The 27,797-nt window shown below is 42.9% G+C and overlaps 1 protein-coding gene across 1 annotated transcript in view; it reads right to left on the bottom strand.

The window, feature by feature from the left end:
* The window catches only part of LOC115476056 (periplakin-like), a 172,100-nt gene that overhangs the window by 75,599 nt on the left and 68,704 nt on the right, over positions 1-27,797 (bottom strand). The window contains exons 3-12 of the mRNA XM_030212182.1: positions 27,032-27,186; positions 23,986-24,106; positions 22,959-23,084; positions 22,469-22,510; positions 19,144-19,305; positions 16,580-16,687; positions 10,357-10,452; positions 4,718-4,840; positions 2,274-2,420; positions 1,019-1,170 (exon numbers count right to left, since the gene is read on the bottom strand). Coding sequence (XP_030068042.1) covers positions 1,019-1,170; positions 2,274-2,420; positions 4,718-4,840; positions 10,357-10,452; positions 16,580-16,687; positions 19,144-19,305; positions 22,469-22,510; positions 22,959-23,084; positions 23,986-24,106; positions 27,032-27,186 — 1,232 coding nt within the window. The remainder of the gene's footprint in view (positions 1-1,018; positions 1,171-2,273; positions 2,421-4,717; positions 4,841-10,356; positions 10,453-16,579; positions 16,688-19,143; positions 19,306-22,468; positions 22,511-22,958; positions 23,085-23,985; positions 24,107-27,031; positions 27,187-27,797) is intronic.

Genomic DNA, 27,797 nt, shown 5'->3' with positions numbered 1-27,797 from the left:
AAGCGCCACATCTGGCACTAACAGAAATATTGAAAAAATATCTCCGCATGGGGTTACCTGACGGTAATCACTGCCCAGTTACTGCCAGGTTAGCGCGGGAGCCCTTATCGCCACCTCAATGGATGGCAGTAAGTGTTCCCCCCCCCCTCCAAAATGGCCACATGGCAAGTGCAAACTTACCACACGGCCATTTCACACGGCCATTTCATTTTTGGCTATTTTCATCCGCTGTTAATTGTGCGATTAATTGTGCGATTAAAGTTGGGCCATTGCCAGCTGTTCATGAGGTGGGGTACAAGGATGGGTGGGAGGGGGCACATTTCCTCTCCCTCCCTCTCCCCCCACATTAGATATCATACCTTTGCTGGTGGGAATGCCGAAGCCAGTCGAAGAAATCTACTGCCAAAGTGTCCCCTTTCCTCTTTGTGCTGCCTGAGCAGCAAGGAAGTCAGCGGGGTTGCCTCCAGTCGCCAATGCTGGCACTCCCTGAGCATGTTCAGTTTATGCACAAACTAAACATGTTTGAGGAGTGCAAGATTTGGTGGCTGGAGGCACCCCGCTGACTTCCTTGCTCCTGAGACAGTATGAGGAGGAAGGGGGTGACTCAAGAAATGGATTTCATCAGCTGGTGGGGCTTCAGCTACACTATCAGCCATTGAACAGGTACTGTAGCATGGGGGGGGGGGGGTCTTCACCCATTCTCTCTCTCTCTGTGCCCCCCTGTGCCTTCACCCATTCTCTCTCTCTCTCTGTGCCCCCCCGTGCCTTCGCCCATTCTCTCTCTATTTCTCTCTCCGTGCCCCCCCTGTGCCTTCATCCATTCTCTCTCTCTCTCCCTGTGCATTCACCCATTTTCTCTTTCTCTCCCTGTGTCCCCCTGTGCCTTCACCCATTCTCTTTCTATCTCTCTCTCTCTCTAATATGCCTCCTCTCCCGCATTTTCCCTCAATTCCCCCCAATCCTGCTTTTGGTCCTTTCCTGCTTTGGACAGCAGCTGCTTCTCCCTGTCAGAACGTACCTGTCCATGAGAGAGATGGCTTCAGGGTCTGTAGGGGGGATCATAAAGCAAACTGAAGGGGCATCCAATTTATTTCCCGAACTGTCCATCACTTCCCACATCTCACCTTTGTTTCTGTTCAGGGTATACTGGGAACCACGGGAAATTTTTCCCTAGTAAAGGAAATATTTTCAATAAGAGAACAGCTTCTTGGGTGATAGCTAGACAAGGGATGCTCACTACAGGCATACGGGGGGGGGGGGGGGGGGGGGGGGGGGACATGATAGCATTTAATGGCTATTTATCAGGATACACTAAACAATTTACAAATTGGGTGTGGAAACAATTAATCTCTTACAATATAAACAAATGATTTCCACAGACACAAAATATGTATCATATGTATTATGTACTTCAGATAAGGTAGAAGTTATTGGCATCAAATCTTTGCCATGGACCAGGAAGGAAAAAGGCCTCAAAGAGCTCCAGCACAATATCAATCCTTTAGAGCTAAACAGATCAATGAGATCAACTCTTCATCATCGGCCGCCAAAAAACCTTCCAAAGGTCTTGGAAGGTTTTTTGGTATGATATTTATTTATCAGGATAAACATAACTAGTCAAACTATGAGAATAAACAAGAATACAATTCCTTTCCAATCAAGGAAGTATTTTTTTAAAATAGCTGGACAGGGCAATTTTGAAACCCCACATAGTGGGGACTGCAGGTTCATTTTCACAGGGAAACTCCTGAGCTGGAGCACGCAACCAAGTACATTAGTACCTAGGTAATTTGTACCTGCCTGGAAAGAATTACCAAGAGCGCACATGAAAGTATGTATGGAAATGTAATTTCCAAATGAAATTTCCACAGCTACTTTCACTCCTCCAAACTAACTGCTCCACTTTTCTCATGTGACACCATAGAGCTCATTTTCGAAGCAGACACGACGTCTCAAAATGGCCCAAAACACGTCTATCCGCCAAAAATGTCTACATTGTGATTTTTAAAAGGCAGAATTTGGACATTTTCACTGACTTTGTCAAATTAGCAAGAAGGCGTGTTGGGGGTGGGGCTAGGGTGGGGCCATCTTTCAATGATAATAGAACAGGAAGACACATCCAAGTCAAAAAAAGAAGGATGTTTGTATTTAGACCTGTTTCAATCACATCCAAGTAGCAAAAAGGTGCTCTGATCGACCTGCTGACCTGTAAAGGTTATTATAATAAGGCAGCAGAACTCTTGCTATTTCACGGTCTGGTCTCCTAGTGTTACCTGTTCACAATCAAAGTCACAGAGTGCTTCCACGGGGATAGGCTTCAAGGGTGTCTCCCGGCGATATTTGAGAGGAATCACCTGGTGACTCCGTTTCTGTAATGATTTAACCACCTCGTCATATTTATCTAGGGCTTTCTCTTGATCCTGATGGAAAAAATAAAGGTCATCCATAAACAAAGGCTGAAAGCAGACAATTCCTTCAAAAAGGCGGTAAATAAATCCTACTAAATAAATAAACCAGAGAGAAGAAGATTATTATTATTAGCATTTGTATAGTGCTACCAGACGCACGCAGCGCTGAACACCTGATACAAAGAGACAGTCCCTGCTCAAAGAGCTTACAATCTAAATAATACAGACAGACAAGACAGTTACGGGTGAGGGAAGTAATGGGTGAGAAGAAAGGAAGGAAGGGACAAGGGGAGGGCAATTGAGTAGTGGCTAGGAGCTAAAAAGCATTAGTGAAAAGGTGGGTTTTCAGCATAGATTTGAAAACAGGTAGAGATGGAGCTAGATGTATAGGTCCAGGAAGTCTATTCCAAGCATAAGGTGCTGCGAGAGAAAAGGAGCGAAGCCTGGAGTTAGCAGTGGAGGAGAAGAGGGACGGCAAGAGAGATTTGTCCAGTGAGCGGAGTTCATGGGGAAGAATGTAGGGAGAGATGAGAGTGGAGAGGTAATGGGGGGCTGCAGAGTGGATGCATTTAAAGGTCAGTACGAGAAGTTTAAACTGAATGCGGAAGTGGACAGGGAGCCAGTGAAGTGACTAGTGTGGGTATAACGATTCTGGCGGAAAATAAGTCGTGGCACAGAATTTTGAACAGATTGGAGAGGAGAGAGATGGCTGAGCGGAAGACCAGTGAGAAGTAAATTGCAATAGTCCAAGCGAGAGGTGACAAGAAGATCAGCTACAAGCAAAACAAGTGAGGATGGCACCAAGTGCAAACAAAATTATGACAAGGAAGACAATCCATATGGGCAGACAGAAAAGGATGATTGCTAAACAAAAGTGACAAAAAGAGGACAAAGGGAGAAAAACAAGTCAACAAGAAAATCAGGGATTTTTTCTGCAGATGACATTAGGTAGCAGCTAAAGACCAAGGGTTTGTACCACACTGATGGTGTTTATCTGTCAGACACTGGGAACGACATATTCAACATGGCAATGCAGGACACAATCGATAGGGTGCTGGGATCAATATAAGCAAGGTTGCAGCTTCATTTTGGGGGCCTAGAGGAGGGGAATCACTTTCCCTAGGCTGTGGCAGTTCCCAGAGCCAGTAAACTTGACGGTGGGTGGGAGTGGAGGGGGATATGATGAGCGTCGCAGTACCAGCAAAGATGGGAGGTAAGCACCATCAGTGAAGGCTGGGTGGAAGCACTATAGGAAGGAGTGTGGGCTGGCATCAGATAGCTGTGCTAACATGGCATCAGTCTGGCTGGCCCTGGGCCCTGTACAGCAGGCTGAGGCCTGGAAAAGGTATAGCTGTTGAAGATAACTAGCTGGGAATATGATGTCATTGTGTGTAAATATATATATATATATATATATATATATATATATATATATATATATATATATACCTCAAAGCTGTGATATTGTATGCCAGAAACCAGTGTATGAGTGGTTATTAATTTGTAGGGGAGGGGAGAAGCAGCATATGGATGCCTGTTAGTGAGCAGTCAAAGACAATTCTCTCAAGCAAGACAAATACATGAATAAAAACAAAAAGAAGATACTGGTGATACACTGCTAAGAGTTTATAGTTTATTATTCACAACCCACCTTTACCCAAGTCAGGGTACAAGTCACATACATAATACAACATAAACATCAACAAACACAAGCACATAAATTCCAAATATATTATAAACACAAACTAAGAAACATAAAAAGGTCATCTTAAATACAGTCCTGTCCATAACAAGCAACAAGATACTGCAAAAACTTGGTGTAAACGCTTCAACAATCTCTTGAAAGAAGCAACAGAGTGTGATTATTTCAATGGCAATGGCAGTTGGTTCCATTCATGAGGCCCTGTTTCTGAGAAGTTGTGACAGAAAGCCTCCTGCATGATGGCTGAAAGCTTCAAATAATAAAGATGAGCACAGGGAAAATTTTTGGTTTGTTTTGGCCTACTATTTGGGATTCTGTCAGGTACTTATGACCTGAATTAGCCACTGCTGGAAGCAGTATACTGGGCTGGATGGACCATCGGTTTGACCCAGTATGGCTATTCTTATGTCCTTATGTTTTGTGCTTAAATAAAAAACATGCATTTGAACTTTCTAAGGTGTACAAATTGATGTTACATGTGTTAATTTGGAGGTTAACATGTTATATCAATTTAATGCTCAATAAAGTTTGAGGCCTGCTAACGAATAGAACATGCAGTATGAAATGTACATCCCTACTGAAAACAAAGTACTAGCTTCCCACTCACATCTAGGTCACAGAGAAGAGATTCCAGCTGGTACTTGTCCTTGAAATCAGGGTTGTACTTCTGATCCAAATCTGTGTTCACCTTCTTCAACAAGTCTTGGACATCTTTCGCATCCCTATGGAACTGAAATAAAATTAAAACAAAAACAATGACGTGATCCAGACCTTAACAAGATGAAAGATGCAGAATCAGGAAACAATTTTCACAGGGCCTGCACTAACCAAACAGTAATTCAGAATTATATATTCAAATTAAATGTCAAACATGTTTTAAGAGAATTCATGCCCTGCAAGAAATTGTGAAAGTGAGATGGCAAACAAGAGGAGGAAAAACCTCACGCAAACGTGAGCAGCAAAGGAAAAGAGTGAGGCGAGTCCAAGGAGGATGTCAAAACGTAAAAGTCTTTATTGTAAAAATCATAAGGATGACCCGACACAGCCGTGTTTCAGCACAAAAGCTTACCTCAGGGGCCATATAAATCTAGAAGCTAAAAATAACTAAAAAAACAAATCAACAAACTTATAACATCATTAGTCTAAACTTAGCGATACATAAACAACTTATACATGAATAAAATAAAAGAATAATAAAGGACTTATAATCCCACAAACAAATAAAATTATCAAACAGGTAGAAAATGTGATGGCCAAAGCCAGACGGATGCTTGGGTGCATAAAGAAAGGCATGACCAGCAGGAAAAAGGAGGTGATAGTGCCGTTGTATAAGTCTTTGGTGAGGCCTCATTTGAAGTACTGCGTGCAGTTCTGGAGACCGCACCTACGGAAAGATATAAACAGGATGTAGTCGGTCCAGAGGGCGGCTACGAAATTAGTAAGCGGTCTTGAATGCAAAAATTATAGGGACAGGCTTATGAACATCAACATGTATACGCTGGAAGAGACAAGGGAGAGAGGAGACATGATAGAAACGTTTAAATATCTCAAGGGCATTTATGTACAGGAAGAGAGCCTTTTTCAAATTAAGGAGAGCTCTGGAATGAGGGGGCATATGACAAAATTAAGAGGGAATAGGCTTAGGAGTAACCTAAGGAAGTATTATTTCACAGAAAGGGTGGTGGAGGCATGGAATGGCCTCCCGGTGGAGGTGGTGGAGTCTAGGACTGTTCCAGAATTTTAAAAGGCATGGGATAAGCATATGGGATCGCTTAGGAACAGGAAGAATTAGGGGTTACAGAGGATGAGCAGGCTGGTTGGGTCATATGGCCTTTATCTGCCGTCATGTTTCTATGTTTCTATCACGTGCATATCTTTTAAAACCTGACACATTTGGTGCTACTGGTATAACTTTGTGTGTCATTTCAGTGATGCTCTTTCTAAAAAATGCAAAATTTGTAAAAGAACAGAAAAATATAACTAGTGCATATTAAATGTACTTCTATTGGAAGAATATTTTAGAGAAATATATAGAAAATATGCTCATAGTACATCGGTATGGATGAGAGAAGATGGTTGATACACATCTTCAATGAATTTAATTCTTTCAGAAGTCTGCAAAGCTTTTTGTGGTTACACGAGTTTGTGGGCACTAGAAGTCAACTGTTAATGTGTCTGCCCTCCTTCCCTCTCTGCCCATCTTCAAATCCTTGCTCAAAGCCCACCTCTTCAATGTCGCCTTCGGCACCTAACCACTACACCTCTATTCAGGAAATCTTGACTGCCCCGACTTGACATTTCATCCTTTAGATTGTAAGCTCCTTCGAGCAGGGACTGTCCTTTCTTTGTTAAACTGTACAGCGCTGCGTAACCCTAGTAGCGCTCTAGAAATGTTTAGTAGTACTAGTCTGTGTGGAGGTTGGGGAACGGGGGACACTAATACAGAAAGAGGATGAGATGAAAGTTGGATGTTGAGGAACCCTAGTCTTCCAGAAGCATTAGGGGTCATTAGGGTTTAGGGTACCCTGAGGGGAAATCTAAGCAGCCTCCTAGAATCTTTTGCATCTACAGGCTGATGCTCAGAACTCGCATGGTAAAGCCAACAGCGCAGAACCCATACTGCTGGAACAGTGCAGAAACCTAGCTCGCCAATGCTCAAAGGAAATGGTATTCAAATTATATGTGCACTGAAAAAGCGAAAGCAAGGGAGGAACGTGCTTGGCACATGCACAGATTTTCGTGATAAGCTCAGCTCTTGTGCGCATAAGCTAGGCAAATCTGAACGCAAAGCACACATTACTGCCTGTGCCTTTAAATATAAGCTTTTCCTTTTTTTTTTGGAAGGCTTATATTTAAATGCAGCAAACATGCACCACTGTGTGCTTTCACTTTTGGTTTTGCTCGGGACTCGTGCATGTTTACTTCTTAGTACCGGCGCTTACAGACTTCCACAGGCTTTCTTCCACTTCCAAAACAAATCAAAACCAGCAGAGTTTAAAGAAAGAAATCATGAGAAATCCTCTCTTCAAATACTATAACTCCTGCTCCAAGCTGGCGTCAGGTTTTCAGCCGTAAGGACGGCTTTGTTTTGTGCGCTTTTCTCCGAGCACTGGGAGGGGATACAAAATGACCTCATTAACATCCATTTGACTAAATTTGCAAGCTATTTGTGCTAATCTTTGGCACGGAGTTTGTCTCCCATGCTAGAGCTTTCTGAGCATTCCGGGCTCACTAAGAATGGTGCTAGTCTGGCGCTAATCACCTCGAATGCAGGCGTTACGTTTTGAGCATTTGCCCACTAGAGAAGTTCTGGAGTTTGAAATTAGATTGTTATACTGTTAACAGTTAAATTTTTAACAGTTAAATTAAAGCCCTTTATATTTATTTATTTTAATTCCATTTCACGTACTACCTTTCTTCAGAAAGGACTCAGGGTAACCAATCCAGTTTGAATTTCATATGCAAGCTTTTCCAGTTTTATTTTTAAACATATATAGGAAATGGTGGTGTTAATGAATTCCCCACAGAGTCTCTGTCACTGAGCTTCTGCTCTGCTTACTTTGAACAAATCCTTGCAGAGGAGCAAAGCTGCCTTTTTGGCACCACCAGTGTTTTCAGTGGAGAAATGCTGAACATGAAAACGCCCTTAGGAAGTGGCGCAGAAGTAATCTCACTCAACCTGTTTATCTTCCCTCTGCACACTCCCACTCCCACCCTCATCCCATCCCAACCCTACCCTTCAGCCATTTCTCACAATTTAATATAGTCAATTAACCTGCACACGCTTACTACAGACTCCATGGTACCTGGACAGGAAGATCTAAAACATTTCAGTTCAAAGAAATTCCTGTCAACAACCTGTTTGTGTGTCACAAAGGAACATCACAACAGACACCAAGTGATCAAGGCAGAAATATTTCAGTGAGGGCTAAAACCTCCATGAATAGACACAAGCCAAAGGAAAATTGGGAGGGGTGGGGGCTGGAAATGGTACTGTTCTACAGTTTAGAAGTTGCCATATTGATGGAAAGGAAGTTAGGTAGAGGGTAAAAAAGTAATTGATTTGATATACTGTCTTTCTGTGGTGTTTATTTATTTATTAGGATTTATTTACCGCCTTTTTGAAGGAATTCACTCAAGGCAGTATAACCAAAATGGTTCATGCAGGCTCGTAATCTTATTGTACCTGGGACAATAGAAGGTTAAGTGACTTGCCCAGGATCACAAACCACTGCAGTGGAAATCAAACCTAATTCCTCAGGTTCTCAGTCTACTGCACTGACTTAGGCTACTCCTCCACTCCATAGTAACATGCTTGTTTTAGCTGACACCATTTTGGTCCACATGCTCTGGGTTACTTCTATTCTGATGTGGCCTCCAGAGATGAATGCAGCACTCCCCGTGAAATGAGTGCGCAGCCCCAGGCTACTGGAGGCAATTTTATATGCTTGCTCAGTCACGCCCATCATTATAACCAGGTTACTCCTCTCTTACAGCAACATCGCTGGCTCCCGATCCCATACAGAATTCAACATAAGATTTTGACCCTAACTTATAAAGTCCTCCATTCAGGCAATCCCTCTTACCTTTCCTCCTTTCTTTTCCTTCATAGAACCGCATGAGCCTTACACTCATTCGCAAGAAACTATTGATCCCTCAATTCATTGTTCCAGGTTAGAATTGACGTATCACCTAGCTTTTTTCTTTACTGTACCTACCCTCTGGAATTCCCCTCCTGCTGAGCACAGGGCAGAAAGTTCTTACTCCAGATTTGGGCCTTCCCTAAAGGCTCACCTTTTTGTGTTAGCTTTCGGTGGCTCTCCATGAGCTGTTAGACTGACACTCAGCAGTGTGCTCTCCCCCCCCCCCCCCCCCCCCCGCCCCATCTCTCTCCCTCCCTCTTTTTTACTCTCTCTCCTGTCACTTGTTGGAGGTTTCTTTCTTACGTTGATATTTAATTTGTAATTTGTAAACTGCTTTGATTCCTGTTTTGAAAGGCTCATCGCTGCCAATGTTAAACCCAGACATTCAATGCCAGGCCATGTCCGGGCTCCAGAACTGAATTTCCAATATAGGGAGCCAGATAAAACACAACTGGTCATGTACGATATTCAGCAATAACCAGCTATGAAGAACCGCAAAAAGATAGGACTGCATTTTATGCAGCTATCTTTGCTGATTAAGGTGCTCATTTTCAAAGCACATAGACTTACAAAGTTCCATAATAACCTATGCAGAGTAGCGGCAGTGGACAGGAAAGAGTGGGATTCCTTCCTGCCCCCGCAGAGGCAACTAGACCATCAAGGTCAAGGTAGGACCGGGGAGGGCTGCCATGTGCTGCTACTGCGGCGGCAGGCAATCGGGCAGAGCCTCTGGGCCCTCGGGCACTGCCCAGTTGCCTGAATGGTCAGTCCACCCCTGATATGTGTGTATTTTCTAATACATTTATAAGGTAAGAACATCCATAAATGTACACTTTTTTTCAGAGAAGGATTTGGGAGCCAGTCTTTGTGTGCTAGTGGGGCTTGTTCTGAGAGCCTATTTTATAAAGGTACATAGGTGCCCTTGTTGTCCTCACAAAATAGTGGCCTTCTTTAGACTCCTCATACAGGTGTCTCGTTATAAAATCAAACTCACTGTGTACTGATATTATTGTTAGATTTTTGTGTGATAGTCTGTTGTGCTCTGATCCTGGACTATTTTTATTGCGAACCACTTTGCGTTCAATACTGAAAGTGATTTAAGCAGCCAGAAACAGCTCCTGGACTTTTAAATTACTTGTCCAGGACTAACCAGATCTATTCAGTGGCACTAAGCCGAAACTAGCTATTTTGTGGGTGGGCTGGAGGAGGAGTCAGCACTTATGCGGTTAAGTGCCGATATTCAGCAGTTGCCCACATAAGGTAACTGCATGAATAGGACCGCATAAAACACAGTCCTGTCTTTATGCCACTCAATGCTGAATATTGCACTTTTAACCGCACATGTGTTAGCCGGCCACAAATAGCCCGGATATTTAATGCCAGAGCCTGGGTATAAAGCTGGTGGTGGCTGAAAACCACTGACCACTGTTGACTGAATCTCTACCCCTTTGTTATTATAAACAAAGGAATTACAAGCAATCAAATTCTAATAAAAAGACAAATGCATGAAAACAGCCAGAATCTTCCTAGCAAAATGCTGAGTGCACACAGGCACCCTGTGGGTTTATTCCTAGAGAGAGACTTGGCAGCTCCTGTTAGTTACCTGATGGTAATCCTCCATGTACTTCAAGTGGCTTTCCTCACAGATCAGCAGATTCAGGTACTCCTTCCAGTCAGCATGCACGGCCTCCATGTGGGCCTGAAACACAAGAAGACAAGGGTGAAGGGCATGAATCAGAGAGCTGTAATGGGGATGAATGAGTTCACTATGTACATTGCTGTGGGCCAAAGACAGCTGAATATTTCCACAGGCAGCACTGAGATGACTGGATAAACAACTCCATAATGGTAATTTTTCTTATCCGTTTGGGGTTTTTGTGGAAGGTACAGAATTGATTTACCTCAACACTATTTTCCAGAATATTCTGCATTTAAGTGGAAGAGACTACAGGACTTACCTTTGTGGGATGTTGCCAAGTATCTGGAGATGCAGGCAGGGGCTACACAGGGCTTACCTCGATGGGATGTGCATGGGTATTTGTGGGACATGGGGAAGAGATTACAAACCACATATCTATGAGATATCCCTTAACATCTGATGGATGCAGGGCCTCCGAGAGGGGGGGACAGGGGGGACAAAAGTCCCTGGGCCCGGGCCTCCGGAGGGGGCCCAGCGCCACCGGTCAGGCCTGCCCGCCGTCGCTCCCGAACTAACTAACCTTAAACGCCTCCTTCCTTTCCTTTCACCACCTTCGCGGCAAGCAGCAGCAGGGCAGGCCACTCCTTCCTTCCGTGTCCCGCCCTCGCCTGACGTAACGTCCGCGAGGGCGGAGCACGGCAGGAAGGAGAGGCCTGCCCTGCTGCTGCTTGCCGCGAAAGTGGTGAAAGGAAAGGAAGGAGGCGTTTAAGGTTAGTTCAGGGCCCAGTAGCGGGTGGAGGGGGGGCCCGGCGGCGACGATGACCTCGGGTGGGGTGGGTGGGGGGGCCCGGGGGCGGCCTTGTCCCAGGCCCGGCTCTGGCTCTCGGCGGCCCTGGATGGATGCCAGGCAGTTGGTACTGTTGGAATGTAATTGTATTTTACATGCATTGCCTGTCACCTATTATTTCTCTGTGATTACTCTGTGACCTCTGATGTGAATTACTTAGAGAGGTCACATAGCTATGCAACTTCCTGTGGGGGTTAGATGCAACAGACACAGCACATGCAGCACATGGAGCACATGGAGCTCATGATCTCTCCTAACCTGAGAGGATCTATGGTGGTGTGAGCATCCATTACCATCTAAGCACATGGAAGGAGCTGATAATACAAATGTATAGTAATATGTATATATAAGCCTGTCTGATTATAATCTAACTACAAACTGTGAGTAAACAGATGTTTTGTTACTTCAACTTTAAAGTGACTCAGCAGTGAATTATTCAGGGGTGAATGAGAGAGAGATGAAGAAAGAAATTAACATTTCTAAAGCTGAAGCTGTGTGTACTAAAATCTGCTAATTATTTACTACAAATAATCCAACAAAAGGGTTATGGGCCCAGGGTCCAGGAATTGAAAAAGAAGAGAAATATTACCAGGCAGAAAAAAAGGCCACATTTTTCTCTTAAGTTTTAAAGGAAAGATTCAGTCTGTCTCTCTCTCCCCCCACACAGCAGACAGAAGGCTAAGAAAATGGCTGAGGGAAGAAATTCACCATTTTTCTATTCTCTCAAGGTGCCTAAATTAAATGAGTTTAATTATCAGCAGTGGGAATTAAGATTCATATGTTTCCTTCGAGCAAAAAGATTAGGTATATGCTTAGACCAAGACAGAACAGCTGAAAATATGGCTGAATGGGACAATGCAAACTATTATGTGAAGTGCATGCTTTTGGAAGCTCTCTCAGAGAAACAAGCCATATTAGTGGAGGGAAAAGATACACCAAAGGACATTTTATATAAACTGAGAACTATGTATGCAACTACATATGCAAAGCAGCAACCAATTTGGTTAGCAGAGTTGAATGAAACCAAATTAAGGGATAAAAGTAAATGTAATGATCACATTATGCATCTTATGTCTTCATTTCAAAAGCTAGAACTTTCTGGAATTCCCATGTGTGATGCATTGAAAAGAGCATTTCTTTTTACCTCACTATCAAAGAAGTTTGATGTTTTTAGGTCTGTAAATGAGGCCATTGAAGGGCAATCTTTTGAACAGGCAACATCAAAACTAAGGCAGGAATGCATAATAAATGATTCTGAGGAGATGTGTTCTCAAAGTCAGTCAGAGAGAAATGAAACAAATTTCTTGGCAAAGAACAGAGGAAGGCGGAGCTATGGGAAAACTCCACCCAAGGGCAAGCTGATTTGCTGCTCATGTGGAAAGGAGGGACATGTATCTAAATGGTGTAAGGAAACACAAAACACTCCCTCTAGCTCACCTAAGCCAATGGAACTAAAGAATTTTCAAACCAGGAAATGTATGAAGGACAAAGATAAACACAAGGGCTTTCTAATGGCAGAAAAATCTTTGACTATGGTAAATAATAATTCAAATGAAAGTACTTGGATTTTGGATTCGGGGAGCACATGCCATTTAACCAATTGTAAGGATTTCTTTCAGGAAATGTGTCCAGAGGAAGGTATTCTTAAAACTGCAAACGCAGGGACTGCTAAGATCCAAGCCAAAGGTATTGGATTCTTAAAATGCAAAGTGTCTAATGAAGTTAAAGAAATTCCTGTAAATGATGTCTTGTATATTCCCCAAGCAGTTTGCAATATGCTTAGTGTATCTACATTAGATAAGAAGGGATTTGCGATTCATTTTGAAAACAGTAAGTGCACAATCTCTAAAAATGATGAAGTGTATGCTGAAGCTTTTATGCATAATGATGTTTATAAGCTGAACATTTCAGGTGAAGCCTCACATATGGCGCAAGTAAGGAAGAATGATGGTAAATGTAGTCTGGAAATCTGGCACCGCCGCCTGGGACATCGTGATTCTAAGGTGATCCAGGATCTTTACAGTAAGCAACTGGCCACCGGCATTCAGATAAGTGCAGATGCTGGTAAAATTGAGAAATGCATAGACTGTGTTACACAAAAAGGTGTGAGACCCTCATTTCCTGCATACACAGGAAATAGGAGTAATAAAGTGCTGGACTTAATACACAGTGACTTATGTGGACCGTTTAATATCCCATCATTGGGAAATAACAGATTTGTGCTAATATTCTTGGATGATTTCTCTAGATATTGTGTGGCCTATTTGCTGAAAGAAAAAAGTCAAGTCACAGACATGCTGAAGAAATACGTAGCCATGGTGAGCAATAAATTTGAAAGAAAACCAAAGGTTCTTCAGACCGACAATGGTGGTGAGTTCACTTCACAAAGCATGCGCACATTTCTAGAACAAGAAGGCATTCAACATATCACAACAGTAGCTTATACACCAGAGCAAAATTCTGTTGCAGAGAGAAAATTTAGGTCACTTGTGGAAATGACCAGATGTATGCTGTCAGATAGCAATCTCCCTAAAAGACTATGGGGGGAAGCCATTCTCACAGCAGTGTACCTACAAAACAGAATGCCAACTAAAGGCGCTGAGCGCACACCACATGAGACATGGCATGGTAGGAAGCCAAACCTGTCACACATAAGAACATTTGGAAGTACAGCATATGCTCATGTACCAAAGCAAAGAAGGCATAAGCTGGATTCCACAACAGAAAGGGGCATTTTAGTTGGCTATACTCCAGGACACAAAGGATATAGAATTTTGAATCTGAAAACTGGCATTGTTGGCATAAGACATGTTACATATTTTGATGAAAACAAAAGGGTTGATAAAGGCTGGATTATCCCAGATGAGCCTTATCATCCAGAATATGAAACTAGAACCATAATAGACATGCCAGTGTATATAAATGCCATACCAAGGCAGATGTCTGAAAGCAACTCATCTGTATCTAACGAGGAACAGGCAGAGGAAGCAGACACAGAAAGGATCATTGAAGAAGACAGTACAGTTGGAAAAGGGGAATCAATTGGAGAAGAACTCTCAGATTTAGAGGATGCGGAAAGGTCAGACCAACCTGTTGTCAGACGCTCATCCAGGGAAAACAAAGGTGTTCCACCCCCAAGACTGTCTTACCTAACAAAGTCAGCAGAAGCTCAAGAGCCCTTAACATGGGATGAGATTGAGAAAATGCCAGCAGAAGAAGCTGCTGAATGGCGTAAAGCTGCACAAGAAGAAATTGATGCATTGGATAAAAATAATACTTGGATTCTTACAAAATTACCTCCTGGCAAGAAAGCTATAGGATGCAAATGGGTATTCAAGTTAAAAAGGAATGCACAAGGAAAAGTGGAAAGGTATAAAGCCAGATTAGTGGCAAAGGGATATCTTCAAAAATATGGAGAAGATTTTGATGAAGTGTTTGCACCTGTAGTGAAACACACGACAATCAGAACACTTCTGAGCATTGCAGTCTCAAAAGGCATGCAAGTCAACCACATTGATGTGAAAACAGCGTTTCTTCATGGAGAAATAACTGAAGACTTGTACATGGAACAACCAACAGGTTTCATAAATACAAAACAAAGACAGCTAGTGTGTAAATTAAACAAAGGTCTTTATGGATTAAAGCAAAGTGCAAAATGTTGGAATGAAAAATTGCATGAAATATTGACAAATTTAGGATTTAAGCAAGGTGAAGCAGATAAATGCTTGTACACTAGGTGCACAAATGGACAATATGCATACATTTTAGCTTTTGTTGATGATCTGCTCATTGCAAGCAAAAGTGAGCAAGAGTACAAGGACATTGTAAAGTGTTTAAATCTCAATGTTGAGATAAAAGAACTTGGTAATGTGTCATACTATCTTGGTATAGAAATTGAGAAACAAAATGATGGTTCTTATCTTCTAAGCCAGAAGCAGAAAATAAATGAGCTTATTGAAAGTTTAGGTATGCAAGATGCCCAAGTTGTAAGCACTCCCATGATCACTGATTTTCTGAAGGATGAAACAGTAAGAGAACCTTTACCAGATAACATCCAATATAGATCAGCCATAGGTAAGCTTTTATATCTAGCTACCACATACAGGGCTGATATAGCAAATGCAGTAGGAATTTTGAGCAGAAGGGTCAGCTCACCTACCAAATCAGATTGGACTGCAGTTAAAAGGATGGTAAGGTATTTAAAGGGTACCATTGATTGTAAATTAAAGATTTCAGCCAATAGTAATCCAAAACTAATATGTTACTGTGATTCAGATTGGGCAGGGGATCATTCTGATTATAAATCCACAAGTGGATATGTGTTTATGTATGGAAATGTACACATTTCATGGGCCAGTCATAAACAAAGTATTGTGAGTTTGTCTTCTACAGAAGCTGAATATGTGGCCGTATCGGAAGCGTGCAGAGAACTGATGTGGATTGAAAAACTTTTGCTGGATTTCGGAATAGCTGAAAAGAGACCAATCCAGATAATGGAAGATAATCAGAGCTGCATCCGACTGTCACAGAATGACAAGGTTCAGTCACGTACCAAGCACATCGCAACGAAATACCACAACGTGCGAGAGTTGGCAAAAGAAGGGGTCATCAGTCTACAATATTGTCACACCAGTGAGATGACAGCTGACATCATGACCAAACCGTTACCCAGAGAACATTTTGTGAATCTGCGTATAAAGCTTGGACTTTGTATGAATAAATAATTGCATGACAGTTATGCATGAGAAGGGGTTTGTTGGAATGTAATTGTATTTTACATGCATTGCCTGTCACCTATTATTTCTCTGTGATTACTCTGTGACCTCTGATGTGAATTACTTAGAGAGGTCACATAGCTATGCAACTTCCTGTGGGGGTTAGATGCAACAGACACAGCACATGCAGCACATGGAGCACATGGAGCTCATGATCTCTCCTAACCTGAGAGGATCTATGGTGGTGTGAGCATCCATTACCATCTAAGCACATGGAAGGAGCTGATAATACAAATGTATAGTAATATGTATATATAAGCCTGTCTGATTATAATCTAACTACAAACTGTGAGTAAACAGATGTTTTGTTACTTCAACTTTAAAGTGACTCAGCAGTGAATTATTCAGGGGTGAATGAGAGAGAGATGAAGAAAGAAATTAACATTTCTAAAGCTGAAGCTGTGTGTACTAAAATCTGCTAATTATTTACTACAAATAATCCAACAGGTACTTCTGTGGGAAGTTGCTGGGGATTAAGGGGTGGATTGATCTTCCGTATTGGGATATCTTACCTCTCTGAGAAGTTCCTAGGTATCTGGGATGTAAGGAAAGGGACAGGATTTACCTCTATAGCATTTTTCCCAGGATGTCCCACTTCCACCAGCCCTTCTCCCTCCGTGTGCAATTTGTTGACGATGTCTTCTTTGGGTTCTAAGTTCCGATTGATGAAATTCTAGAAGCAGAAAGTGTAAATTGTTTGCTTTATAGTTGACTGGTGCAGTACTCTGAAATTCTTCTTTCAAAACATTCCCTTCCTTAACGAGGAGCAGGTCAGGGGAGTGTCCTAACATAAAATGAGCCTGGAAAAGACATCTTCAAAGACATTGCTTCCCCCCCCCCCCCCCCCCCAATTCCTGAAGCTTTAGGATAGGAGACATGTTTGTGTATATTTTCGATGGAGGGGGTTCCTGACATTAAAAATGCTATCAAGTAAAACAATTTAAAGGTACAAAATATGCCAGGTATCTTTATGTTAAATGCTTCTACTGTAGACGCCTTCCTTACAATGCAAATAACATTAAATGCTCAAATTACTTAAATAAATTTAAATTATTTTTTTATATAATATTATGGTGCTCAGAGTGATCAAGTGCCTCACATCACCAGGTATGAATGCCTAGTCTAAGCACTTGATTTATAACCATTACTGCACCCAGATGCCACCGCCTACCTCAAAGCAAAGAGGCAGAAACATTTCAGTGGAATAAAACAAAATAAAAAAGCAAAAAACTGAAAAATACAAAAAAAGTTACAAAGTCCAGCATGAACTGATAAAGAATGGTCTCTAATAAACTGTTTCAAAAACAGCATACGTCGTCACTTTTGGAATAAATTCCACAACTTTTCAATGTACTTAACTTCCTGCAGTGCGGTCAGAATGACTATGTAGCATGCGACATACTCCAATCGATGTTCCTTAGATGATGTTGAGATACTTGTGTGAATAGTGAACAAAAAATTATTAAACTTCCAACCAGGATCCTGCTCCCTACACAGCGCTATGTTTCATCATTATTCTGGCATCTTCAGAAGAGCAGAAGTTTGAAACAAAGGTTAATCAGTCTCTCTATTCAGCTTGCCAAGAGCAGGAACCCTTGACTCCACTCCCCGCCCTGACTCCTGAATATTGGACCCTAATTTTTTTTTTACCTCTTTCACAGTTACTGTCTAGTGAAACTGGATTATGGAAGTCAACCATGTACTGGCTTCAAAAAGTAGGCTGGTAATTATCCACAGCCCTCTGAATCAAGGAGAGGGGAGTGGAGTCATAGGATCCCGCTCTCAGCAAGCCGCATAGAGAGATTGATTAACCTTTGTTTCAAACTTTTGCTCTCCCGAAGATGCCAGAATAATGGTGAAACATAGAGCTGTGTAAGGAGCAGGATCCTGGTTGGAAGTTAAAAAAATTTTTGCTCACTATTCACACAAGTATCTCAACATCACCTATGGAACATCGATTGGAGTATGACGCATGCACAGTCATTTTGACCGCACCATAGGAAGATAAGTACATTAAAAAGTTGTGGAATTTATTCCAGCAGTGATGCTGTATGTTGTTTTTGAAACAGTTTATTAGAGACCATTCTTTATCAGTTAATGCTGGAATTTGTAATGGTTTTTTTTTTGCTTTTTTTGTTTTTGTCACAAAACACCTAGCCACCTGCCTGGGATTACCCCATGGCCACTTATGGGTCTGTCCCCAGCACAGCTCAGGTCCGCCTGCACCTGCCACTTGTGCTCTACACTAGCATCCTCCTCCCTCCGACTGGGTCTCAACCGCCTCTGGGTGAGTCTCCTGCTTTCAAATTATCTCCAGTGATTTCTAGGTTACTGAAACCACACTCCCAGTGGCCCCACAGTTCCCAGAAAGCACTCACAGACCCAACACACAAACCACCAGGATTCATTATCAGTCCAGACATTATGTTTATTCTCTTACAAAAATATTGAACAGTGGAACAAAATAGCACAACTGGCAAACAGTAACAGGTAATTGAAATAAGGATCAATCATAACAATAACTAAACACTTGCATACTTCCTAGAAAGTAGCTGGAGAAATCAGGACATATAGCTGTTCACAGAGCTGAAACTGAAGCAACAGCCAGCATCTGCTGGGTAATTTCAAAACTCCAGGCCAATCAGAGCCCAGAACAGTCAAGTTTCAAATAAAAACTGGTTACATCACTACAGGCACTTCCTATTATCTGTGTGCCAAATAAAAGAAAGATAAATCAGTCCTCTATAACAGCTTTAAACATAAATATGCACCACCTGCTGGCCAAACAGGAGGAATACACTTCAGACATATTTAAGACAGGAAAACATCCCATACATTTTACAGGCTTAAAACACACTGTTTCTTGACAGTTTTATTCCACTGAAAGGTTTCTGCCTCGTTGTTTTGAGGTAGGCAGTGGTGACTGGGTGCAGTGATAGTTGCAAATCAAGTGCTTAGACTAGGTATTCATACCGGATGATTTGAGGCATTTGATCACTCTGAGCACCATAATATTATTATATAAAAAATAATTTAAATTCATTTAGTAATTTAAAAATGCTAGGTCAGTTGACTAGGGAGAGTGTGAGTGCATGTGTACAAACCATAAGAAGATGACTAGGTCTATACCTCATACTGTCTCCGCCGGCTGGGGTAGTCCAAGTTCTGGTCACTCCAGTCGTACTGCATGCGGTCCTTCTCCTGTTGATCGAGCCAGTAGAGTTCGTTGGTGCAGCGCTGCATGTAATCTTGAAGGGAGTTCAGATCTTGATGCCGCTGCTCAGACCCAGACTGGAAGAGACGGAAGGACATACAGAACTCATTCTAATTGGTTGCATGGCTCAATGAATATGGTTAATCATCTGTTTTGATTGAAACAACATTTTTACAATTGAGGTAATCAGCATTCACACATTGCCTTCCAACTAGGCTAGACGTGTTCAGGTTTAATAGGCTTGAGTTTGGGCCTAATTGTATGTAGACTAAGTCTAGGGTACCTGGAAAATACAATCCAAGGAAGATGAATACGAGTATGAATTAATGGGAAGGGGGCAAGGAGATGGTCAGTTAGGGATTATTATGATAGGTGTTTTTATTGGGACTGGTCACGAATGGGCTGGAGAAAATGGAAACAAACCTATGTTCAAAAATGAAATGCACTTGCCTTATGGTATAATATGCTGGATTCTTAACGAACAAGTTCACGCTTAAAATCTAAGGGGCTGATATTCAAAGTGATTTAACTGGCAAGAAACAGCTCCTGGCTGGGCTAACCAACAATTTTCAGTGGCACTTAACTGGTTAGTGCCGCTGAAAAATAACCACTTAGCACTGAACTGGAAATCAGCTATTTTGGGGGGCATTCAGGGGTGGAGTTGGCACTTCACCAGTTTAGTGCCAATATTCAGCACTTAACCAGCCAAGTTAACTGCATAAATAGGATCGCATTGAAGTCAGTCCTATCTTTATGTGGAAACCCATAGCTGCTTAGTGCTGAATATCGCACTTAACTGGCTATGAGTTAGCCGGCTCCGCAAACCCAGAAAATCAATGCCTGTACGTAGACATGGCCCAGCACTGAATTTCCAGGTTGATGGCCGCCAGCTGAATATTGGACCCTAATTTTTTTTACTTCTTTCACAGTTACTGTCTAGTGAAACTGGATTATAGAAGTCAACCATGTACTGGCTTCAAAAAGTAGGCTGGTAATTATCCACAGCCCCCTCATTTCCCATGATTATACTAATTCTATACCCTACCACTGAATCTGTAATTTCCTGCTTTATCATGGCAAAGCTGAGACCCCCAACTCTGTCTATTCTGCAGGCCCAAATTTCAAAATGTATTGATTTAAGACAATTATGTGTTTAACTGCAACCAGCAAACAAATAATTGGCTTTGAATGTTGGTCCAGTAAAACAAGTAAGGTGACCGCCTGAAAACAATTCAGACTATTGGCTGAACATCTGGCTTCCTAGGTTCTGTGGCCTTGCTATACATTATCCCCCTAATTCTCAAACCATAGCACCTAAATATAAGCACCATTCGTGCACTAAGATTATAGAATATTAGCACTTGCACGCATGAATGTAACATTCATGGGCCTGATATTCATCCAGCAGCGATCAGTGTTTTGCTGACCACCGCCAGTGTTATACCTTGGAAATCCAATGCAGGGCAATGTCCGGCCTTCGACACTGAATTTCCAGATATGTGGGGCCAGAAAACCATAGCAGCTTAAGGGCAATATTCAGGACTTAACCGGTTATGGGTTACCGCATAAAGACAGGACTAACTTTTATGCAGTCCTATCTAGTTAACTTGGCTGGTTAAGAGCTGAATATTGGCCAAGAACATAGAAATTCCCCTACTGGGTCAGACCAATGGTCCATCTAACCCAGTATCCTGTTTCCAACAGTGGCCAATTCAGGTCACAATTCCTGGCACTAAACCCAAATAGTAGCAACATTCTATGCTACCAATCCCAGGGCTTTCCGTGTCTGTCTCAATGGCAGACTATGGACTTTTCCTCCAGAAACTTGTCCAAACCTTTTTAAAACCCAGATACGTTAACCACTGTTACTACATCCTCCGGCAAAGAGTTCTAGAGCTTAATTACTCATTAAGTGAAAAAAAACATTTTCTCCTATTTGTTTTGAAAGTATTTCCATGTAATTTCTTTGAGTGTATCTTTAGTCTTTGTACTTTTTGAAAGAGCAAAAAAAAAAACCGATTCACTTTTACCCATTCCATGCCACTCATTTGATAGACCTCAATCATATCTCCTCTCAGCTGTCTCTTTTCAGTTTGGTGCTAGCCGGTTGTTTTCAGTCTTCCTAACCGGTTAAGTGCTGCAAAATTAGTGGTGAGCCCCGAACAGGCAATGTAACCAGCCAGGAGCCATTTCTGGCCTATTAAATTGCTTTGAATATCAACCCCTAAGTGTGGTTTTGGTCTGTTATGCTAGAATTCTATAAAGAAAGTAGGCGTCTGTTTTTCTTTATAGACTCGGCTCCAGCTAGGCACGTTGCAGGCACCCCTTTATAGAAGTAACTCTCTAACTGGACAAATTTGGTTAACTCTATCTTGATGTTCAGCCCAAAACCAGGGTTGCTCATATAACTTTGGATGGCAAGTGCTGAAAATACATCCCAAGAACCCCTCAAGTATCATTTCTTTTATCAAGATAAAGTTTCAACGTGCTACAAACTGCCCGCTTAAAATGTAGCCAATCAGTGTTGGAGGGTGTAGAATTTTAACAGTGAAGGCCATATGGCTAACTCTCAAGCCTTTTCAATATATCATCTGGTTTTTTAAAGAAAGAGTATTAATGATATTACTGGGCGTTCCAAGTTTGGCAAGATTCTAATAGATAAGCTTTGATGTAGGAGTTTGCTCTAAGGACACAAATTAATTATTTTTTCTTTGGAATAAAACTTGCTGAGGTTCAGCTGGACTTGGGTCCATAATTAGGCGTGGACAAGAGGGGCACTACTCAGAACACCAAACCCCATGGAGGTGGAAAAATGACCAACATGCAAACGTGGTCAGCTGCCAATGATGAGCCAGGAAGTGTTCTCTCCTCCTACAAGTGAGGATGAGGAAAGGAGAAGAGGAAATACAGAAGAAATGGACTGGGGATTGAAGTGGAAGCACTGAAGGGAGAGGAAGATTTCAACAAGGCAGGCATGTGCAAATACACGTCCCTGCCTCAGGCGTTAACACACACAGTTATGGCTCTGTTCTGAACTATCCACCAAAACCCAAAATAGCTACAATTGGGGATAATTAAAAGAAATGTGAAACCAATGTGTCCTAGCTGAACTATGAAACTACGTAAAACACTTACAGACATGGTACATGCATGAGGCTAACACAACATTTGCAGCCTACATCTCACACTTCGCCTTAGCCATGCCCAGTGTTGTTCCTGACGCTACGGAAAAATTCTTACCAGCAGTTTCTGATACTTTATCTGCAGGTTGCTGATATACTCCTGAAAAATTAAAAAAAAAAAAGCCAATTTCAGTATGTAATTGGAAGAGTAAGATTTAGGGGGAAAAAGTGAGATAGTGGAATGATCTAGTAATAGAGGGAACAAAGCATGATAATCACACTCCAGGCTGGTATAAGATACAACATCAGGGTCGGAACAATGTCAAAGCAACTTTTAAACATCAGCACACTTTTCTAAACTCCTTCCAAAAGCATTCTGGGAGAGTAATTCTGCTTGAAATTGAGAGTATAAGAAAAATGAGACCAGAAAATCAGCTCACCCTACCCCCAAATACCTAGAAAGGGGGATAACGATCCTATCGCAATCAAATCTGATTCATTACAGATCCAAGGTGTGGCCTTCCATTAACCATAACACTGGTCACCTCATAAGCTCACTTTATCTGAAATGTGTCGGGGGGGGGGGGCGGGGAAGTGAGCACCCGTACCTTGTCTCCTTCCATATCAATGTGAGGTCCAATGGCTTTCACCTCATTGTTGAAAATGCAATGTTCTTCCAGTTGGTATTCAAGGTTAGGCAGGTCATTTGCAAACCCCTTGTTGACCAACGCTGTCTGAAAAGCCAAGAGAGAGAAATGCATTAGCTGCAGAGCCAGGAATCTCCATCTCCTGAATGCAGAGTGTTCGTTTCTGTGGATGTGTGTATTTAATCATCAGTGGGGAGAGGCAGTGGCGTAGGAAGGGGGGGGGCGGTGGGGCGGTCCGCCCCAGGTGCATGCGCTGGGGGGGGGGGGGTGTCAGCTCGCTGGTTCCCAGCTCTTTCTGCCCCGGAACAAGTTCCTGCTCCGGGGCAGAGAAAGCAGGGAAGCAGCAGAGCCAACGCAGCTCCCAGTGACGTGCACTGGGGGCGGATCGGCCCTCCTGCCTGCCCCCCGCTGAAAGGTAGGGTGCGTTTCGGGGGGGGGGCGCTCCGGAGGGGGGGCGCCGTGCCCTGCACCCAGGGGGGTGGGTGCGCAGCGGCGACCCACCCCGGGTGTCAGGCACCCTCGCTACGGCACTGGGGAGAGGGAAAGAGAAATATACATCTTTCTCCTCTATTAGTGATATGTTTGTAGGGGTTGGCAGGATCTGAGTGAAGGGAAGTTCCTGTACCTGCTTCTCTTTGATCAGGTGGGTAGGTGGGTATGTCAGGGGGTGGAGGGCATGTGTGTGTACATGGGCATGTAAATGTATATACAGTATGTATGTGCAAGCTGAGGTACCCCATTACTGTGTATCAGTGATTGTGTACAGGTGTATTAGTGGTCTTGAGGAGAATAAGTTTAAGTTTAATTCGGACTTGATATGCTGCCTTTACTTTGCAGGCACAATTATACAAATTTTAAAGGAAACAAGAAAGGAACTCCATAAACAGATACGAAAGAACTCTGTCTTAAGGAGTGCGGCTGTGACCAATGCTGTAGGGGAGGTGATATTTGTGTGGCTGTTGAGAAAGGGAGCAAAGAAAACAGGTACCTGTTTTTCATCAATCATTTTACCCCAGTTGACATGAGGAGCAGCAATTTCAGGGCTGATGTTGTAGATCTGACCATGTTTAATGCGAAGATTTGCAAGTCGCTCCTTTAGCTGCCGGATGCTGCAGAAACAAGGCTCCAGATTATTTACAGAGGCTGCAAGTCAGAAGAGACTAGGAAACAGAGTTTGTGCACACCTCATTCTGAGGCCAACCTTAACCTAGAGTCCTAGCTATTGGATTTTTATTCACAGGAATCTGGAACAAATCTGGATGCCCCTTCCTTTTGAGTAATGATCCCAAAATCTAAGCTCAAACTCAAAGGCAATAATCTCTAAATGTATTAGAAAAAATTTCCTAAAATATTTTGTCTACTAGATTAGAAATTATTGCCTTTGTGGATAGTTATTACAGCTTAGATTTTATGTTCATTACTTGTGATTTATTAGCTTTACTAATGGGGAATTAAGTTTGTAGTGCATACTATTATTTTACTTCTTTTCCAGTTACACCTCACATAAGACCCCCCTCCGCCAATCTGACTACTCACTGAAATGGCTCTCTGAAAACCAGCACACATCATACTAAAGTCTACATCCCTAAGGACCTTTTCATAAATGTGCTGCAGTTAACTATCCTCACAGAAATCCCCCGAAACCTGGAAGCTCTCCAGGGGGATACACAGGAACTTCCTTTGTTCTCTAGAATAGGCCAAGCACCAGATACTGTGCTTTAGTGCTGTCCAATTCACGTTTCAAATCGATTCCCTGATTTGTTTTGGGTGATTGTTTCAGTAAAAAATTGGGAATCCTGATTCGGGACTTTCCCACTTCCATCCCGCTGTCACCCAAGCCGCTGCTGCTGCTTCCCTCATCTTCAGCGGCAACAAAAGAAGATAAACTCACCACCAGGGGTGCCAGGTGGAAAATTTTTTTCCCACCCAAACGAGCCCAAATCCAGCCCAAAACCCGCCCAAACTCAAACCCCGCCCCTGACACCCCCACCCTCGCGTCATCACCCCGCCCCCGCCGTCATCAACCCCGCCCCTGCCGTCATCAGCCCCGCCTCCCCCGTCATCGGCCCCACCCAGAACATCACTAACCCCGCCCAAAACGTCACTAACCCCACCCCCCACGACCGAAAAAATGCTTAAAAAACCACCCAAAAGACACAAAACAAGCGCAAAAAACCACAACCCGCCGCAGGCAAAAATTTCCCGCGGCGGGTTGCGGAAAACCGCCCAATTGGGCGGTAAAACCGCCCACCTGGCAACACTGCTCACCACAGGGCTGGTCTCTCTATTGGTGCAGGCTGCCTGCTCTGCCCCGGAACAGGAAGTGACATCAGGGGCTCAGCACCGGCAGCCGCACCAATGGAGAGTCCGGCACCGTAGTGAGTTTATTTTCTTTTGATGTCACTGCTGATCTAGAGATGCAACAGGAGCAGAAGCGGCAGAGATGTCAGGGTAGGAGGGGGCACAGAGAGGAGGCAGAAGCTGGATTGGGGATTACAGAGATGGGGCGATGAGGTGGGGGGAGAGAGAGCACGAGAGCAAAGGCTGGATGGAAAGAGGACATTGAAGGAGGGCAGACGCTGGATTGGGGGTTACAGAGATGGGACTGTGGCTGGATAGAAGAGGTGGGGGGAGAGAGAGAGAGAGCAAAGGCTGGATGGAAGGAAGGACAGAGAGGAGGGCAGAGGCTGTATGGAAGGGGGAGGGGAGGGCAAGAGAGGAAGAAGGGAGATGCTGGTCCTGGGGGAGGAATGACAAGAGGGGATAGGGGCCATGAGGGAAGGAGGAATAAGGGGAGAATTTGAAAATGAGAAGGTATAGGGACATAGAGATGTAGTACTGGACATGGACGTTGTTTCACGTGCTCAGGGGCTCCGAGCATGGGGTGGTAGCAAACGTAGGTGCTAATAGCCTCTAGTGCCTGCGTTTGCTTCCGATTATCAGTCCATTGGTGCCCTACTCTGCCATTATAGAATACTAGCTTAGAGTCCGTTTTTTTGGTGCCCACCTTTAGGCATCATTTATATAAGTCCTCTCATAGTGTGTAATTGTTAGAAGGACATGGGCAGGTCATAGGCACTGTTCCCACTAAGCTGAGCAGAAGTCCTCCAACTGAACTGCTGCCACTGGGGGGCGGTGCTCAATATTGTGTTTTCAATCACTAGGGACAGGCAGGTTCCCTGGAGTCCTGCAGAGCTTGCCTGTCCCTCATTATTGAAAATGTGATTGTGAAACAGCGCCCCCCACTGGCACCAATGCTGTAGGAGGACATCCGCTCAGCTTAGGAACACTACATGTAACTTACAGAATATCATGTTATGCACGTTACGCATTAACCCCTTAATTCTATACATGGCACTCAAAATTGCGTGTGCAAATTTGGGCACTCACCCAATTTGTATGTGCAGTTTAACTGAACAATGGGCCAATTAGTGCCAATAATTGAGTGCTTACAATCAATTATTGGTGCTAATTGGCAATAATTAAAATTTACGCATGCATCTTTTAGTCGCTAATGCACATATATATTTTTATACGTGGATTCAAAAAGGGGGCATAGCCATGAGAGGGGCATGGGTGGGTCAGGGGCGTTCCTGAAATTTGCATGAGAATTAGGAAGATCTGTGCCTAATTTAGGCACAAATTTACACCAGATTTCATTTGGTGTAAAACCTCGCACCTGTAGCTCGGTGGTAAGCAATATTCTTTAAATGGCACCTCACTTGAAGCACAGTTTATAGAATAGCGCTTAGCATGCATTTTTATTGGCGCCCATATTTGGCCACCATTAACAGAATTGGGTCCTAAGTGTTCTTATACAATAGGATCACCACCCACAGCAATGGCACCTAAATGTTGGCACTCCATTATATAATTAATTACCTCCCTTTACCTTGGGTACCCATTTAGAGAGCGACATAAAGGAGGCAAACTGACTTGGTCCAAGGTTACAGGTGCAGGAATCGAACTGTGGATTCCCTAGTTCTCAGCCATCATATTATCCTCTCAAAAGAATACAAAAGCAGCACACTCACTCTTCAGCAATCATGTCCCCCTGTGGATGGTTCAAACGGCGGGATTGCTGAGCATCCGCCTCCAGCACAGTGATCAGCTTCTCTGATTCAGACAGAGTGTTTGCCGTGTTCTGCTGATTCTGCACAGACTGGCTAGTCTTAATCTTCTCCAGGTCCTGGAAGGGCAAGAAGGGAGTCAGTGTGAGAGGCACAGCACATGCACTGTTATAAAATTACAGACAGACACGAAAGACACACTTACAGGGTAATTCTATAATACCAGTGCTAACAGTTGTGCCACAATTACACATGTAAATGTTTAGACTAGTGGCACACACTCATGGATTCTAGAAAGGTTGTCCAAATTGGGTGTGGATCCCAGATCAGTGCCCAAAATAATTAGTTCATGGTCTCCAATGATTTAATGACTGGAGCTAACAAGCAAATTGGCACTAATTATGATCTGGGCGCTGATTTGACTACATACTATTCAGTAACAATAAGCATCTAAATTAGATCACCCTTAGCACCTTCTCTCCCAAGATTTTGATAATTAAACTCAACAATCATGATCTTCCCAAACCATACCTCCTAGAACAATCCTATAAAATGCACATTTAAACATCATAATCTTAAATATTAACCTTTGTTTTGCAAATATAAACCTAATCCCCCTCATTCTATAATCTGTTGTTTAAATATATGTTCCATTTACATGTATACATTTGTAGAATGGAACGGGTAGACGTGAATCGCTTGTTTACTCTTTCCAAAAATACTAGGAATA

The sequence above is a fragment of the Microcaecilia unicolor genome, chromosome 8, assembly GCF_901765095.1.
Source record: "Microcaecilia unicolor chromosome 8, aMicUni1.1, whole genome shotgun sequence".
NCBI lineage: Eukaryota > Metazoa > Chordata > Amphibia > Gymnophiona > Siphonopidae > Microcaecilia > Microcaecilia unicolor.
This window is presented reverse-complemented; position numbering and strand designations above follow the sequence as displayed.